The sequence below is a fragment of the Epinephelus fuscoguttatus genome, linkage group LG5 (genome assembly GCF_011397635.1).
Source record: "Epinephelus fuscoguttatus linkage group LG5, E.fuscoguttatus.final_Chr_v1".
Taxonomy (NCBI): domain Eukaryota; kingdom Metazoa; phylum Chordata; class Actinopteri; order Perciformes; family Serranidae; genus Epinephelus; species Epinephelus fuscoguttatus.
This window is the reverse complement of record NC_064756.1, coordinates 16,825,732-16,843,144: the sequence shown is the minus strand read 5'-3', so window position 1 is coordinate 16,843,144 and position 17,413 is coordinate 16,825,732. Positions and strand designations below refer to the sequence as shown.

General features: G+C 41.3%; 3 protein-coding genes across 12 annotated transcripts in view; all 3 read right to left on the bottom strand.

The window, feature by feature from the left end:
- Positions 1-7,393, bottom strand: part of LOC125889375 (arp2/3 complex-activating protein rickA-like) — a 108,114-nt gene extending 100,721 nt beyond the window's left edge. For 4 of the 9 annotated variants that reach the window (XR_007449447.1, XR_007449448.1, XR_007449446.1 and 1 more), the window contains exons 1-2: positions 7,222-7,362; positions 6,497-6,838 (exon numbers count right to left, since the gene is read on the bottom strand). Coding sequence is in view for 6 of the 9 variants with exons in the window: in XM_049577284.1 (XP_049433241.1) it covers positions 6,497-6,838; positions 7,222-7,303 (424 nt within the window). In the remaining 3 variants the exon portion in view is untranslated. Of the gene's footprint in view, positions 1-5,944; positions 6,072-6,496; positions 6,839-7,221 lie in introns of all 9 variants that reach the window. The other 5 variants (XM_049577286.1, XM_049577287.1, XM_049577283.1 and 2 more) reach the window with 4 other exon arrangements.
- Positions 1-17,413, bottom strand: part of LOC125889380 (uncharacterized) — a 30,046-nt gene that overhangs the window by 6,448 nt on the left and 6,185 nt on the right. The window contains exon 6 of one of the 2 annotated variants that reach the window (XR_007449450.1): positions 4,157-4,281. The exons of the other annotated variant lie outside the window; for it this stretch is intronic. The gene's annotated coding sequence lies outside the window, so the exon portion shown is untranslated. Of the gene's footprint in view, positions 1-4,156; positions 4,282-17,413 lie in introns of those variants that run through there. 2 annotated transcript variants of the gene reach the window in all.
- Positions 10,405-15,753, bottom strand: LOC125888519 (60S ribosomal protein L6-like). Its single transcript, XM_049575902.1, has 3 exons — positions 15,730-15,753; positions 11,602-11,668; positions 10,405-10,793 (listed from the first exon to the last, which is right to left on the bottom strand). The coding sequence occupies exons 1-3, from the start codon at positions 15,751-15,753 to the stop codon at positions 10,405-10,407; spliced, it is 480 nt and encodes a 159-aa protein (XP_049431859.1).

Here is a 17,413-nt window from a genome sequence, read left to right as displayed (position 1 = left end):
CTGCTGTACTAAAACTCCACAGTAGCTATGATAGTTCAAAGTCCAGTCGCAAGACGGTGAGCGTCCATGCGCCGTCCCGGCGCACGCCGTTATTGACCAGCGTGCGCCGTCCACCTGGCACTCAATATGCTGCTGTAGTGGTTTGTTTTCCAGACTTGTGTGTATCTTTGAGCAGTGAAAGTTATTATTTATTTATTTTTACTTGTCGGCAGTGATTTGTTTTCCACAGAGCTCTACGTGCCAGCATTTTACTCGCATTTGCAACTACAAATAGTTTTGTGCGCACAAATTAAATCATTCAGCACGCTGTGTGAGAACAGATTTCAACCAGCAGCAGAAAGGAAAATCAAATCCTGTCGGTTGTGGGTTGAACGGGGCTCACAGACAGGATACGGCGGTCAAATACGGCGGAGGCTCATAGTTCTCAGCGCCGCAACATAACGGCTTACCAGCGAGTCCGACGCCAGATCCAGTAATTTCCCCTTCTTGGTGTCATGACTGCCCAGTAGTACCTGGACAACTGAGCCATGGCGGCACACAGGTATGTGGCGTCAGAGGATAAACGAGCCATTCACATTTCTCTCTGTGGCAGGTAACGGTCCACAAACCTCACCGCACTTTAGGGACTGTTCTTTACTTATGAAGGGACTGTTCTTACTTGTCAGGGGAGGAGGGTGGCTGGATGATTTTTATTTCATTTATTTATTTCATTTTGATCCCCCCCTATGTTAATCACTTATTGATGCTGTTTTTGAAGTATGAATAAGTCAATAAATAATTTATTCCATTGAAATATCATTGATGTATTATAGAAAAGTGATTTATCTTTTTATAAATGACAAAAGGCACATCTGCCTAATTTTTGCTGTGGTATCCTGATACTACTCAGAACCATGATACTTTCACTGGTATCATACCGTGGGTCCCAATTTTGGTACCGTGACAACACTAGATGTCACAACCATTCCATTCGGAGTCGCGCAGTGAGGCAGCTCGGGTTCCGCTTAAACACTGCTCTCTCAGAGGCCCAAAGTGTTCTTCTAATTTTACAAATTAAGCACTGAGTGTAATTCATTCATTCATTCATTCATCTTCTAACCGCTTTATCCTCTTGAGGGTCGCGGGGGGGCTGGAGCCTATCCCAGCTGACATCGGGCGAGAGGCAGGGTACACCCTGGACAGGTCGCCAGACTATCGCAGGGCTGACACATAGAGACAAAAAACCATTCACGCCTATGGACAATTTAGAGTTATCAGTTGGAGCGCCCGGAGAGAACCCACGCTGACACAGGGAGAACATGCAAACTCCGCACAGAGGGGCTCCCACACCCGGGATTGAACCGGCAACCCTCTTGCTGTGAGGCGAGAGTGCTAACCACCACACCACCGTGCCGCCCCTACTGAGTGTAATGTATTGACAAAATTATATGAGAGTAAACAGGACGACATAAGATTGCAGATTACCAGAACAGCTGTATTACAGTAATAACTTCAGAGCTGTTCATGCTGTTCACGGCAAGAGGGCCAGTGACGAGCAGGGGACCACTTGAGAGCTGCTTCAGGAACACCACACGCTTTCCACGGTGGCGACCAGTAAGCAGAATGAGGACAGTTTCTGGGGTGATGGAGCTGCGCAGCTTCCTCTTGTGCTGACTGAAAGGCTTCTTCCCGTGACTCTTCATCTTACAGGGAACATCCTCTGTGGGGTAGCAGCAAGGCATTTTGCGTAGCTTGATAACACAAGAGCCTCCATTCTTGTCTCCTCCAACTGTCTTGACAACAGTTGCCCGGGGCTTTGCATTCAGTATACACTATACTATATTCACTATATTCACACTATATTCCTTTTTTCAGCCTTCATACATTATCATACCAGGGAACCCTAATGAACCCCAACCTAATTCCAAGGTTGGAATATACAATAGCTTTCATGTTTGGGCTGGGATACATAACAGTAAGACAACAGACAGCAAAATTCACTTACACTTAATAGAATAAAGCTGTAGTGCCAAGAAGGCTATTATTACAACTACACAAGAGAGCCATTTATGTCAACTGCCAGTGCCTGGCAAATAACTCATGGTTATGTACCACCAATGACATGCCCGACTGTAGATATTTTTCTGTACCTTCTGCCAATTGCCCTGCACTGGCCTCTCCCTTCTGAAGCATCAGCAGAACCAACACCACCTCCACCTTTACATAGCAAACACAGAATTATAGTTGTTTTGCATACGCTATAGTTTATACTTTATACAGTATAACAGTGAATTTTTTTACTTGATTTGCACTTGTATTCGTACAGGATAATGAAATGATCTTATCCCATTTGTTGCACAAATAAATCATCTCAAAAGTAGTGAAAATGTGGCTAGTAGGTCCGTGGTTTTCAAATCTCAATCCTTTTTTTAACTTCAAAACTTTTGCATTTCAAGGGCCTACATTTCTACACTGTAACTGTAAAGTCCAATCCTCAGTGTTAATTTAACTCTCTGAGAACATACAAATGGAGCCTTATAGATGCACTATAGGGTCCATTTATCGATCATTTATCTGGCCTCAAGGAACCCTGGGGGTCTGGCAGGCCGGTTACGCAGACTCTGACACACGACCACCGTTAGCGCGCTGTCTGAACCCCTGACTGACTGCTGCTTGATAAAGTTATGCGAGGGTCCAGTTACGCCCAGGTGTTACACTACATTGTTCATGGATTTATTAATCCTCATGTGCGTCTGATCCTGTTTTACACAGTCACTGTGGAGCTGGACGTCTGTCATTACACAGAACAGCTGTCATGACGGGCAACCATTACGCACGGCCGTGGCCATTAATGGCGCCCGTACCACTAATTCATGTCGTGTACCTGTGAATCATCATCGCAGTGATGGTTTAATTTTCATTATTTGTGAAGGTCAGGATTGTTTGATCTGTCCAACGCTGCCCGACATTTAATACAAGCAACCCCAAATATTAATAATAAATGTATGTTTGCAGGCTGGAGTCTCTGCTGTAGTCCCATGGTAATCACCTCACATGTAGTCTACTGGCATTGAGCATTGGTGTGCAACATGATTCATGATTAAATGAACTGAGAATAAAGATGCATCACTGATATTATTACCAACAAAAGCTGCACTATCATAAGTGGCCATAGGATGGCAGTCTTTATTTAGCAGTGCCTTTCCATGTACCTGGTGTAAAACTGCTAACAGTAAAATCAAATCTCCAGTGAGATGGAGCATAGTTTATAGTAAAGCATCTACATCTGATTCTGATGATATATATACATATATAAAAACTGCAGTTAGGACTACTGTATGTAAAAACATTTTAACACTCACAACTAAATGAACATAGTTGCACCTTTTTCTTCAACATAACTAAATGTGACGTCACTGAATTGTTACCCAATATTCAACTGGACTGGTTTGAGACTGATGGGACCTAACTCTGTAGGTATTCTAAAAACAAGGATGCATAAAGTATTTACCAGATGTGTATTTTCTCTACATGTTGTTCCAATAATTTAAGTTACCAGTAACCTAATTTTGTTAAATGAGAATAAAGATGGCTAACTGATGTTATTATGATGGATGACTTAAAACCCTGAGGTCTGCACATACTACTGATGCACACTAACACTGTAATTGTGTATATGGTATACTATGATATAGTAAGAACTGCTTCATGTAATTTGATGCCATTGTTATTCTGACTTTTTGGGTGAACTATTAACAGGAATGTGATGAAACATTCAGGTAAGATCTCACCTAGGGTTAATGATGGTGGGTCTCTGGAGCTGTGTCGACATGAAATGATTTCTGATGAAAGTATTGATTAAATTTAGGCTAAATACACAAAATGTAATGACTGCAATGATGTTATGAGAGGATAATGTTGATCTTTAGAGTGTATTTCAGTGAAATCAAACCGACAGATTGATATCATTGTACTAGGCATGCATGCAACTGGCTTCAAAATAGAGACAGAATATTAATAAACAAGAAGAGAAGGAAGTGAGATGAAACATGTTTATTTTTATTGAATAAATGATATTATATAGGAACCTACATTAAATAAATCACAACATTGGTTTTACAGGGAAAGAAATGTGGAATAAAAATCCTTCTTCAGGCTTGTTTCATCAGATCTTTACCCACACTTTACCAGTAAATAAAATGCAGTCCATCAGAGTTCAAAGTGAAATAGATTAACAGTGAGTCTTTATAGATTACACACACACACACACACACACACACACACACACACACACACACTGAGCTGGACCCTGGAGCAGACTCAGTTGTTTCAATATTGCATTCACTTTCATGCTGTTCACATTCCCCTCCCATTGTAGGCCTTGTTGGCAGAGCCCTCCGATCACTACGCTCTACCTCTGCCACCATTGTCTCTTAAACTCAGAACATCATGACATCACCTGAGTGCAAACACACCAACTTGAGCACAGATGGTGAAGGCATACACCATCATTTTTAGCTCCTAAAAAGGGTGACAACAAAACATGATTAACAATGATTATGTGTTTCTTGATTCTGATTATACACTGATTATTGATACATTCAGTTGAGTAAAATATGAGTAAATATTTCCCACAGAAAGCAAATCAGTCAGTTATTAGAAAGTGAGTACAAGTGCAATGAACAGTCAATGCAAAAATCAGTAGCGAAGGCATACACCATCATTTTCAGCTCCAGAATACCATTTGTTGGCATTTTGGACCTACAGGACACAAAACAGACAGAACATACAGTGAACAGTGTTATTATTATTATTATTATTATTATTAGTTATCTGCCCCAATCATTGCTCTGGGTAAAACTACAGCTACTATCAGAGAAATACTGCTCACCTTCATCTTCCTCTTCTTCCTCCTCTTCCTCATCTGAGGGCTGGGGAGGGGTCGGACCAGGAGGGACTGATGTTGGGTTCACTGGAGCTGTGTCGACATCATTATTGATTATTAATTAAAGTATTGATTAAATTATGGATGACTTAAAACACTGAGGTCTGCACATACTACTGATGCACACTAACACTGTAATTGTGTATATGGTATACTATGATATAGTAAGACCTACTTTATGTAATTTGATGCCATTGTTATTCTGACTTTTTGGGTGAAATGTATCAACAGGAATGTGAATCACTTGGGGTTAAAATTTTAATTGCTACCTTAAAGACTTAATAATAATAATTATTATTATTATTATTATTATTATACTATTAGCAATAGTAGTAGTATTCATCATTATTATCTGCTCCAATGATTGCTCTGGGTAAAACCATACTATCAGTGAAATACTGCTCACCTTCTTCTTCCTCTTCCTCATCTGAGGGTTGGGGAGGGGTCAGACCAGGAGGGACTGATGTTGGGTTCACAGGAGCTGTATCGACATGATTATTGATTTGATTATTATAAAATGATTATTAATTGAAGTATTGATTAAATTTTCTTTGACTTTGGGCAGAATATTTAGATATTTTATTGTCAGTGTTATTATTATTATAATTATTTTAAATGTTAGTCATAACAGAGTCACAATGAAGGATATGATGCCTTTTAAGAGACCGATTTCAAATGATATTTTGTTTTTCTTTTTTGTGGTTTTTAAGGAAAAATTGTGGGATTAATAAAGACTGAAAAGAATTGTAGTTTAACTCACCACAGTCGTCCCTAGCAGGGTTCCCTGAGACAGCATATGAATGAAGTTGTATCAGCATGTCATCTCTTGATGTCATCAGGAAACATGTTGTATTGCTGTGGGGAAAAATGTAAAGCTGATCACAAATCTGTGTTGAATCAGATGTCCCATCAGTTATGTGCTGCTACATAGTGTTTTTAAAGTAAATATTTATCAAATGACAGAAATATGCTGGCTCATTATGTTTTCTATGGCCACGAGTCCACACAACAGATATTTACTCTGTATAAAATGTGAAGTATTGGCAGGTGGGATCTTCAGTACAGAGTCTCCTGCAGTCAGCAACAGTCGTCACGTTGTGTTTGGTGTCACCTTTTGCAAACGTAATATGATGCGACTCTGAACAACCTGATAAATAAAAACATAGAAGAATCCAGAAAAATAGTTAGAGTCAGAGTGCAGACAGATTTCTTTAACTTCCTCATTATTCATTTCCTCTATGTGAATTTGTTAAATCCATTTCTCCTGCAAACATGCTAATAAAGTGTTTGAAGTGCACACATCTTGTTGGGCTTCATGCCAGGAATTAAGTTCAAGTAGTAAGTGACACTCTGACAGTCTGTCATGTGGAGACCAAGTTCATTTCAACATGAAATGATTCCCTCAGCTGTGACAATATAAGTCATCCTGCTCCTCTGACATTAGCTTCATTTAAGGAAACTGGGTATTTGGACATTTGAAAAGCATGTGAATTTAAAAACAGAGGAACTCTAAATAATGTTTTAATATGTTTGAGGAGATAACACAGCTTGTCAAATGATTAAAGTGCTTACCTATTGACACATTCAGATGTATACACTGATGGTTTGCAAAGGAATCATAGCAGAGGTTGATGTCATCATTCTCTCGCCTGAAGTTGGTAATGGTCAGGTTGCTGTCAGTCACTGCGACGCTGGGGAGGCTGGCATTATTGGATTTACAAATGCCTGACACACACTCACACCTGCTGCCTCCTCTGCCACAGTATGTAATGTTCCTAACTCCATGAACTGTGGGAAATGGGAAAGTGGCACTGCTTCCCTCCAGCAGCCACACCTGTCTTTCTAAAACATATGTTGCTGCAACATGACACATACCCAGCAGCAGCAAGAGATGGATGAACTGTGCCATGGCTTCTGAAACCAAAGAAAAAAGTTTACAGATTAAGGAGAGAAGTGCACAGCACACCATGGATCCAGATTTAGCTCATCTATTCATGGGAATATGATTTGCATATTTCAGCTTGCAGCAACATTAGTTGGGAACGTAATATGCAATATGTTGAAGTAAAAATATTCAAGAGTCTTGATTTTTCTTGATTTCTAATGTGACAAACATGCACCTAATGTGTAATAACACACTAATTAATCTATAATTTCCATGCACAACTTTTCTACATCAAAATAAAAATATCTAAGTCTAAATATATCTACTTGTATTAAGTCGTTATACATGATGAAACACCAAAATGACAGTATCCATCTGATGTTAATGCTGTATGAATTCATCAAAAACTTACCCAATAAATGAAGACTTGTGGCTCTGTAAAATGTGTTAGGAGGGTGGGTAGGGAAATGTGAACCGGAGTCTTCACTGTGCATCACTTTATAGAGCTGTTTACCTCCTCCGCCTTTTGGCCAAAGAAACACACCCACACCAGAGTGCTCATTTGTTTATAGGGGATTGAGAGTGACTTTTAATTTTGGGGGGAGGTTATGTTAAGTCTAAAGACACTGTCGGTGTGTAATGTGTATACACTGTAACACAGGGTACAAGTGTGAGGAGATTTCCAAACTTTAGTTTGGCTGTTTATCTTTTCATTTTTAAGATAAAAGCACATGTAATGGTATATTGGTGTGATATTGGAGGGTCAATATGAACCCACAAAAGATTTGCCAAAGCAAACTGACAGCACATCCTAAATCAGTATAAAACAGCTTTATGTCTGAATGTGGAAAACGATGCCTATAGGAGTGGCTGTGTGAACACACCCTACATAAGGAATGGAGTTTGTGTTCCTTTATCAGCTAATTATCCAGTCTATTGGCAGGATGATGGTTTTTGAATGGATTGTGAATGCTGGGTGTCTCCTGATGGTGGCTGGTGGTGTCACAGCATTTTGACCAGACTGAGACTGTGACAGCAGTTTAACTGCTGGAAGATGGTGAAGGGGTTCAGGTGGTAGCTCATCAGTTTGATGTGTCTCCAAGTGTGCTGAGCCGACTATGGAGACGTTACTGACAGACTGAGCAGTACAGCATGAGACAAGGACAAGGTTGTTTGACAACACCCACACAAGACCGTTATCTCATCACCTTGTCTCATCCTCAGGCGTACAGCTCAATCCTTATAACACAATAAATCAGCAAAATGTACATTTTGACTTTGATGTTAAAACCTACAATATTTTTGAGGCTTTGGATGCACACAAATCAACATTACAGACACTTATGTGTTAACCTTCTGGTTTGTCTGTGTGTTGTTTCTGTCTGACGTTCTTTGGAAACATGTTTCTTCCACTGTATTCAGTGTTTGCAACAGGATCTACCCATATTAAAATAAATGATAGAGGCCTCTGTGTCCATCCAAAAGCTAAAAACAGCATTTCCCTGTTTCCATGAACTTCATGCAAATCCAAGTTCAGAAACCTAACAGTGAGGAGGTTTTTTTCAGTCCTACAGGATGCAAATATCTGCCCTCTGGGTGATGCTTTTTAGTTATCAAGAAGAGAATGTAAATGTATTGGCTTATGTGAGCAGCGTACATGAGAAAATGCTCCTTTTGTTGAAGGTGCTAGTTGTACAGGAAAGCTGCTGAGGTCACAGTCTCGTTGACATTAAAGTCTTTTTAAAGAGAGACCTGGTCAAGAAGGCAGCATTAAATATATTAAAAACTTTAAATTAGACGCAAAAGCACAAAATGTTTTCAATGTGTTATTTAAAAGACAAATCCATTTACCACTTATACTGAATAACTGCCACCATTTGACTTTGGGCAGTGGAGAGTCAATGAGCTGGTTAACACGATGGACCTGAATTATGATTCAATAATAAAGTGTAATCAGTGCTTAATTTGAGCCGGAACGTACTGGAACACGCACCAGGATCTTTTCAGAAAAGGTCCTGGTGCGTTCCGGAACTAATTTGCATGGGTCTAGAACTTTTCGCATCTAAAAACTACATACAGTATTGGCTGATGTCACTGGTGTTGCAGGGTATACTGGTAATGGTAGACCGCGGTACTAAAACTTCACAGTAGCTATGATAGTTCAAAGTCCAATCGCAAGACGGTGAGTGTCCATGCGCCGTCCCGGCGCACGCCGTTATTGACCAGCGTGCGCCGTCCACCTGGCACTCAATATGCTGCTGTAGTGGTTTGTTTTCCAGACTTGTGTGTATCTTTGAGCAGTGAAAGTTATTATTTATTTATTTTTACTTGTCGGCAGTGATTTGTTTTCCACAGAGCTCTACGTGCCAGCATTTTACTCGCATTTGCAACAACAAATAGTTTTGTGCGCGCAAATTAAATCATTCAGCACGCTGGTTGAGAACAGATTTCAACCAGCAGCAGAAAGGAAAATCAAATCCTGCCGGTTGTGGGTTGAACGGGGGTCACAGACAGGATACGGCGGTCAAATATGGCGGAGGCTCATAGTTCTCAGCGCCGCAACATAACGGCTTACCAGCGAGTCCGACGCCAGGTCCAGTAATTTCCCCTTCTTGGTGTCATGACTGCCCAGTAGTACCTGGACAACTGAGCCATGGCGGCACACAGGTATGTGGCGTGTCAGAGGAGAAACGAGCCGTTCACATTTCTCTCTTTGTGGCAGGTAACGGTCCACAAACCTCACCGCACTTTAGGGACTGTTCTTTACTTATGAAGGGACTGTTCTTTACTTGTCAGGGGAGGAGGGTGGCTGGATGATTTTTATTTCATTTATTTATTTCATTTTGATCCCCCCCTATGTTAATCACTTATTGATGCTGTTTTTGAAGTATGAATAAGTCAATAAATAATTTATTCCATTGAAATATCATTGATGTATTATAGAAAAGTGATTTATCTTTTTATAAATGACAAAAGGCACATCTGCCTAATTTTTGCTGTGGTATCCTGATACTACTCAGAACCATGATACTTTCACTGGTATCATACCGTGGGTCCCAATTTTGGTACCGTGACAACACTAGATGTCACAACCATTCCATTCGGAGTCGCGCAGTGAGGCAGCTCGGGTTCCGCTTAAACACTGCTCTCTCAGAGGCCCAAAGTGTTCCCCTACTTCTAATTTTACAAATTAAGCACTGAGTGTAATTCATTCATTCATTCATTCATCTTCTAACCGCTTTATCCTCTTGAGGGTCGCGGGGGGGCTGGAGCCTATCCCAGCTGACATCGGGCGAGAGGCAGGGTACACCCTGGACAGGTCGCCAGACTATCGCAGAGCTGACACATAGAGACAAAACCATTCACGCCTATGGACAATTTAGAGTTATCAGTTGGAGCGCCCGGAGAGAACCCACGCTGACACAGGGAGAACATGCAAACTCCGCACAGAGGGGCTCCCACACCCGGGATTGAACCGGCAACCCTCTTGCTGTGAGGCGAGAGTGCTAACCACCACACCACCGTGCCGCCCCTACTGAGTGTAATGTATTGACAAAATTATATGAGAGTAAACAGGACGACATAAGATTGCAGATTACCAGAACAGCTGTATTACGGTAATAACTTCAGAGCTGTTCATGCTGTTCACGGCAAGAGGGCCAGTGACGAGCAGGGGACCACTTGAGAGCTGCTTCAGGAACACCACACGCTTTCCACGGTGGCGACCAGTAAGCAGAATGAGGACAGTTTCTGGGGTGATGGAGCTGCGCAGCTTCCTCTTGTGCTGACTGAAAGGCTTCTTCCCGTGACTCTTCATCTTACAGGGAACATCCTCTGTGGGGTAGCAGCGAGGCATTTTGCGTAGCTTGACAACACAAGAGCCTCCATTCTTGTCTCCTCCAACTGTCTTGACAACAGTTGCCCGGGGCTTTGCATTCAGCTTTTTCTCCACCTTGGTCTCAGTGGTCTTGGTGGCAATAGTCACTCCGCATCAGGGCTGGACTGGGAGAATTTTTCAGGCCGGGAGTCACACATTTAACCAGGCCACCCAGCCCACACACGCACGTTCATGCGCACACACATGTGCACACACGCACACACAGTAGCACACGTTGGCTGAGGCAAAACAAATATGCACCCCAATATAGGCATAACAGTCACTACAACGCTCACTTCAGTGTCACAGGGACACTCCGTATGAATCCAATAGTCACAGTATTATTCCATTTCACATATGGGTATTCACCATATAACTAATCACCAGCAGTCCAGTCCAGTGCTTTTCTCTCCCCTACATGCCCCTGAAACTTCTCACCAAAATGTGCCCCTCAATACAACAGTCAACATGACTCCTGAAATAATGCTATGATATTATGATCAAGTGAAAAACATGATTGTGTTATTTTGTCAGCAAACCATTTAGATGCCAGCTTATATTGCCAGTAATATGTAATAGATTGTCATTACCATGTAAAAGAGGTAAATAATTAACACTCCTCTATGTATATTGGCAATGGCCAATACACTATATTCCTTTTTTCAGCCTTCATACATTATCATACCAGGGAACCCTAATGAACCCCAACCTAATTCCAAGGTTGGAATATACAATAGCTTTCATGTTTGGGCTGGGATACATAACAGTAAGACAACAGACAGCAAAATTCACTTACAGTTAATAGAATAAAGCTGTAGTGCCAAGAAGGCTATTATTACAACTGCCAGTGCCTGGCAAATAACTCACGGTTATGTACCACCAATGACATGCCCTACTGTAGATATTTTTCTGTACCTTCTGCCAATTGCCCTGCACTGGCCTCTCCCTTCTGAAGCATCAGCAGGACCAACACCACCTCCACCTTTACATAGCAAACACAGAATTATAGTTGTTTTGCATACGCTATAGTTTATACTTTATACAGTATAACAGTGAATTTTTTACTTGATTTGCACTTGTATTCGTACAGGATAATGAAATGATCTTATCCCATTTGTTGCACAAATAAATCATCTCAAAAGTAGTGAAAATGTGGCTAGTAGGTCCGTGGTTTTCAAATCTCAATCCTTTTTTTAACTTCAAAACTTTTGCATTTCAAGGGCCTACATTTCTACACTGTAACTGTAAAGTCCAATCCTCAGTGTTAATTTAACTCTCTGAGAACGTACAAATGGAGCCTTATAGATGCACTATAGGGTCCATTTATCGATCATTTATCTGGCCTCAAGGAACCCTGGGAGTCTGGCAGACCGGTTACGCAGACTCTGACACACGACCACCATTAGCGCTGTCTGAACCCCTGACTGACTGCTGCTTGACAAAGTTATGCGAGGGTCCAGTTACGCCCAGGTGTTACACTACATTGTTCATGGATTTATTAATCCTCATGTGCGTCTGATCCTGTTTTACACAGTCACTGTGGAGCTGGACGTCTGTCATTACACAGAACAGCTGTCATGACACGCTACCATAACGCACGGCTGTGTGTAGTTCAGGTTTTTGGACATGAAGTTGTGTGAAACGCTGACCATCTATAGCTCTGATGTGACGGTGTCACTACTCTCAACGAGCCTCCTGCTCTGAGAAATCGCCCGTAGTTTACCGGAGAAAAAGTAGTTCTGAAGATGTACGGGGGACACGTAACCAAAAGGTTTTAAGCTATAAAAAAGTATCCATGTGTTTTGTTCGACTATTTCAATCATTTTAAAACATCCCCACATTACGTCAGACCTTGCTATCAATTGGGACTATTTTCTGGCGAGTATCACTCCGCCGTGCAGGCCCGCAAGACAGCACAGCAACAGACATCAATAAGACAGTTCATCACCACGCCGTGCAGGTGCGCAGGATAGCAACGGCTAACGACAACTTCATCGGCTGTTTCCAACAGAGAACCAGTAGGCTATTATTAGTGAGGAAAAAGATGTACTAGCCCTATATATACCTACTACTACAGCGCAAACACCGGCTCAGGCTCGACACACCCTCGTCAGCTGCTGTAGGTAAACAGAGGAATACCAAAATGGTGCGAACAGCTGTGGGAATAAAAACATCGCCGGTGTGCCGGATTAACTGGTGTTCAATCAACTGGTGAGACAGATGTGTGGTGGGCGTGGCCTTTGTGAACCCGTTGTCAGCTAACCAGTAAATAAACATTGCGATCGCTTCGCGTCTGCATTTCATTCATCTAAAGCTGTCGTTTGCAACATTATGATACAGTATACTGGTCTGGACATCATTCACATTAATGAATCGCAGTTTCCACTGATATCCTCCAAAGACACGTTGAGCCACGGAGATGTCAAGCCAAGACGAGAGCCAGGAGAGCACGATTCCCTGTGACATTCAGCAAACACTTCACAATAACGTAATAAAAACATGAATGCATCCAAAATGTGAGCGGGTGATATGTTAAAGTCACACGATTTCAGTCTATAGGCTACAATACTAACGTTAGTCCGTGCCTCTGATGATCAGCGTTTCCTACACCTGTGCGCACCTGTGCATCCAAATCGCTTTAAAATTAGAGTTCACAGTCATGTGAAATGTTTATGAATGAGTTTAAATGAACTGTAAAGAATATCGCTGTGTTGAGCGAAATTAGTGTGTAGCATTTGGTGTAAAACACGATCGATAATAGTAGGGTGAATTCGCCTAATGTGGGACACTTAAGCTTAAGCAGGGATAGGTCTTCCCCTAGCAAAAGAAAGTTAATGTAGCTGTGGGCTCACACAAGCTGTGATATCACATGATCAAAATTACAGGACATCTGAAATGTCCAATCATTTGTTGGGGCGGGGCAGCCCTCAAACGGGAAGCACTCTGTGTGAAGACCACCAAGAGGTTAGTGACGTAGTGTTCAGACAAAGTTGATATTAAGGGCATACATTTCTTAAAAAAACAACAATATTGCTAATTGTTTATCAGAATGTGTTTGTAACATGTTTATGCATCACAAAATATCCTAATGTGGTGAAAATATTCTCAATATTCAGAATTTCAATCAAAATTCCTACTGTCCAACTTTAGGAAACATGTCTCCCTAAAGTGGGACAGGATGGTTTGCCTAATGTGGGACAGCTCTAAATGTGCTTCTGTTAGGCAAAACTGTGTGTAGCTGAATATGCTGAGCAATAGCAATGGTTGTTTACATGATTTTATTGTTATAATGCATTATTTGGGATATTTTAAATAAAGAGCAAACGTTTTTCAATAACTGTGAGTTGCTGTATCATTGTATCAAATGCTAAAATGGTTTAGGAGTTTTTGTTTCTGACTTTAGACTTTCTTAATAATGTTCATGATAAATGTTTAAATTCAGAAGTTAGCACAGGATATCACATTACTGATTAATTAAATGGAATGTATTTCAGGTCACAATGGCAAAGGTGAGTAAGGCAGGGAGATGAAACGAGGGAAAGAAAGAAAGAAGGGAAAGAAAGCTCAACCACTGGAGGGAAGACAGAATGAGGGGAGCCATAGCAGAGTTCAGAGAGATTGCTGGGGCTGGTGGAGTCCCACAACTGAGGTTGCAGGGCCTGGAATGTCCCAAAATCCATGCTACAACTCAGGGTTAAAGGTGTGTAGGCGTGTAGACTACTATGGAATAAAACATGGAGCAGTATTACAACCCTATCTATTTTATTTGCTGTTGTTTGATTTGCCATTAACAGCAATAACATTAAAGGTTATTTTAGTAAACAGACACATTTGAAAATTAGCATTTATTATGTGAATTAAGGTGACTTTTAAACAGACCTTTCACTGTCCCACATTAGGGAAATGACTGTCCCACATTAGGAAATGCTGACTGCCCGAGACAACTTGGCAATCAGAATTTTGATATGTATAGCATTGCTTTTAGGAATGTAATATCAGTATTTTTTCTTTTGATTTTATTAGATCACAACCTGGGGATTTCAGAATGGTACTGGATGTATATTGAAAGTGTTTGCTTCATATCGCAATACAGACCAGAAGTCTGAATTGCAAAAAATGTCCCACATTACGTGAATTCACCCATCACAAGTTAATCTGAGCGGATCACGTGTTCCCACAGTGAGCTGCTCCACACTACACGCCAACACTTCTGACTGTATGTGTAACTCGCGGGCTGTGGGAAAGCACAGACAGCTCACAGATCCACTTGATATGGAATTAATAATGATATATGATAAAGACTGATGACAGGAACATTTTGTAACCGACTTACTGGCATTTACAGTTTTGTAAACAGGCATTAACAGAGACACTTACGTTGCCCACTCCGTAACATAAAGATAGGCTACATTACACAATGAAAGGGTGTCGGTGGCTTCGTGGATAGAGCAGGCGGCCAACAAAGCTGTTTAGTTTAGCCTACTACACTCGTGCGTATTACTGTCCTTGCTAAAAACAATAGTTACCTGTCATGTCTAATTTGTATTAATGAGTATTAGTGAATTGTGTAAAATATCTTTATAAGGAGATAGATAAAAGTGTGTAGCCTTCAATATCTATGATTTAACTGAGACAGATGTTGAATCACAAGTTAATCTGAGCGCATCACAATTTGCCACAGCAGAGTGTGAGCTGGGTGGAAACAACTCAGACTGTGTTTCACTTATGGCTGTATGTAACGTTAGCCTGCGTATAAAGTTCTCAGACACTATGTTAGTGATGTTACAAATATAAGACTGACCATAGAAACATGTAGCCTTTATTGACATTTTATGGGCCTATATTTATTATATTTATTAACCTTGCCACTTTTCTATTTATCGATTGCTGATTCCACTGTATTCCTAGCATCTTTGTATTTTTTATTCTACGTGTTTATTGTATGTGTTGTGCTCACATGTTGTTGTGCTGGGCTGCTCAAACCAATTGCCCCGTGTGGGATTAATAAAGTTGTCTGAGTCTGAGTCTAAAAGATTTGCTGACGCTCGCCGTGTTCTGAACCGTCATCGATACTTCGTCATTATATGCCTCTCTGAGATCTGCATCAAAACCACAGCCTCACGCAAACATCTATCGACCAGTTAATTTAAAACATTGTGGAATTTTTACATATTTTATGTAGGCCTCTTTACACTGAATTGCGATGACAACGGACTGGACAACGTAGGTTTCTTGACCGCAGTGTTTCTTGCCTGTTTACAAAACTGTAAATGCCAGTAAGTCGGTTACAAAATGTTCCTGTCATCAGTCTTTATCATATATCATTATTAATTCCATATCAAGTGGATCTGTGAGCTGTCTGTGCTTTCCCACAGCCCGCGAGTTACACATACAGTCAGAAGTGTTGGCGTGTAGTGTGGAGCAGCTCACTGTGGGAACACGTGATCCGCTCAGATGGACTTGTGATACTATTATCGATCGTGTTTTACACCAAATGCTACACACTGTAATTTCGCTCAACACAGCGATATTCTTTACAGTTCATTTAAACTCATTCATAAACATTTCACATGACTGTGAACTCTAATTTTAAAGCGATTTGGATGCACAGGTGCGCACAGGTGTAGGAAACGCTGATCATCAGAGGCACGGACTAACGTTAGTATTGTAGCCTATAGACTGAAATCGTGTGACTTTAACATATCACCCGCTCACATTTTGGATGCATTCATGTTTTTATTACGTTATTGTGAAGTGTTTGCTGAATGTCACAGGGAATCGTGCTCTCCTGGCTCTCGTCTTGGCTTGACATCTCCGTGGCTCAACGTGTCTTTGGAGGATATCAGTGGAAACTGCGATTCATTAATGTGAATGATGTCCAGACCAGTATACTGTATCATAATGTTGCAAACGACAGCTTTAGATGAATGAAATGCAGACACGAAGCGATCGCAATGTTTATTTACTGGTTAGCTGACAGCGGGTTCACAAAGGCCACGCCCACCACACATCTGTCTCACCAGTTGATTGAACACCAGTTAATCCGGCACACCGGCGATGTTTTTATTCCCACAGCTGTTCGCACCATTTTGGTATTCCTCTGTTTACCTACAGCAGCTGACGAGGGTGTGTCGTGAGCCTGAGCCGGTGTTTGCGCTGTAGTAGTAGGTATATATAGGGCTAGTACATCTTTTTCCTCACTAATAATAGCCTACTGGTTCTCTGTTGGAAACAGCCGATGAAGCTGTCGTTAGCCGTTGCTATCCTGCGCACCTGCACGGCGTGGTGATGAACTGTCTTATTGATGTCTGTTGCTGTGCTCTCTTGAGGGCCTGCACGGCGGAGTGATACTCGCCAGAAAATAGTCCCAATTGATAGCAAGGTCTGACGTAATGCGGGGATGTTTTAAAATTATTGAAATAGTCTAACAAAATACATGCATACTTTTTTATAGCTTAAAACTCTTTGGTTACGTGTCCTCCGTACATCTTCAGAACTACTTTTTCTCCGGTAAGCTACGGGCGATTTCTCAGAGCAGGAGGCTCGTTGAGAGTAGTGACACCGTCACATCAGAGCTATAGATGGTCAGCGTTTCACACAACTTCATGTCCAAAAACCTGAACTATCACTTTAATGGCGCCCATACCACTAATTCATCTCGTGTACCTGTGAACCATCATCGCAGTGATGTTTTACTTTTCATTATTTGTGAAGGTCAGGATTGTTT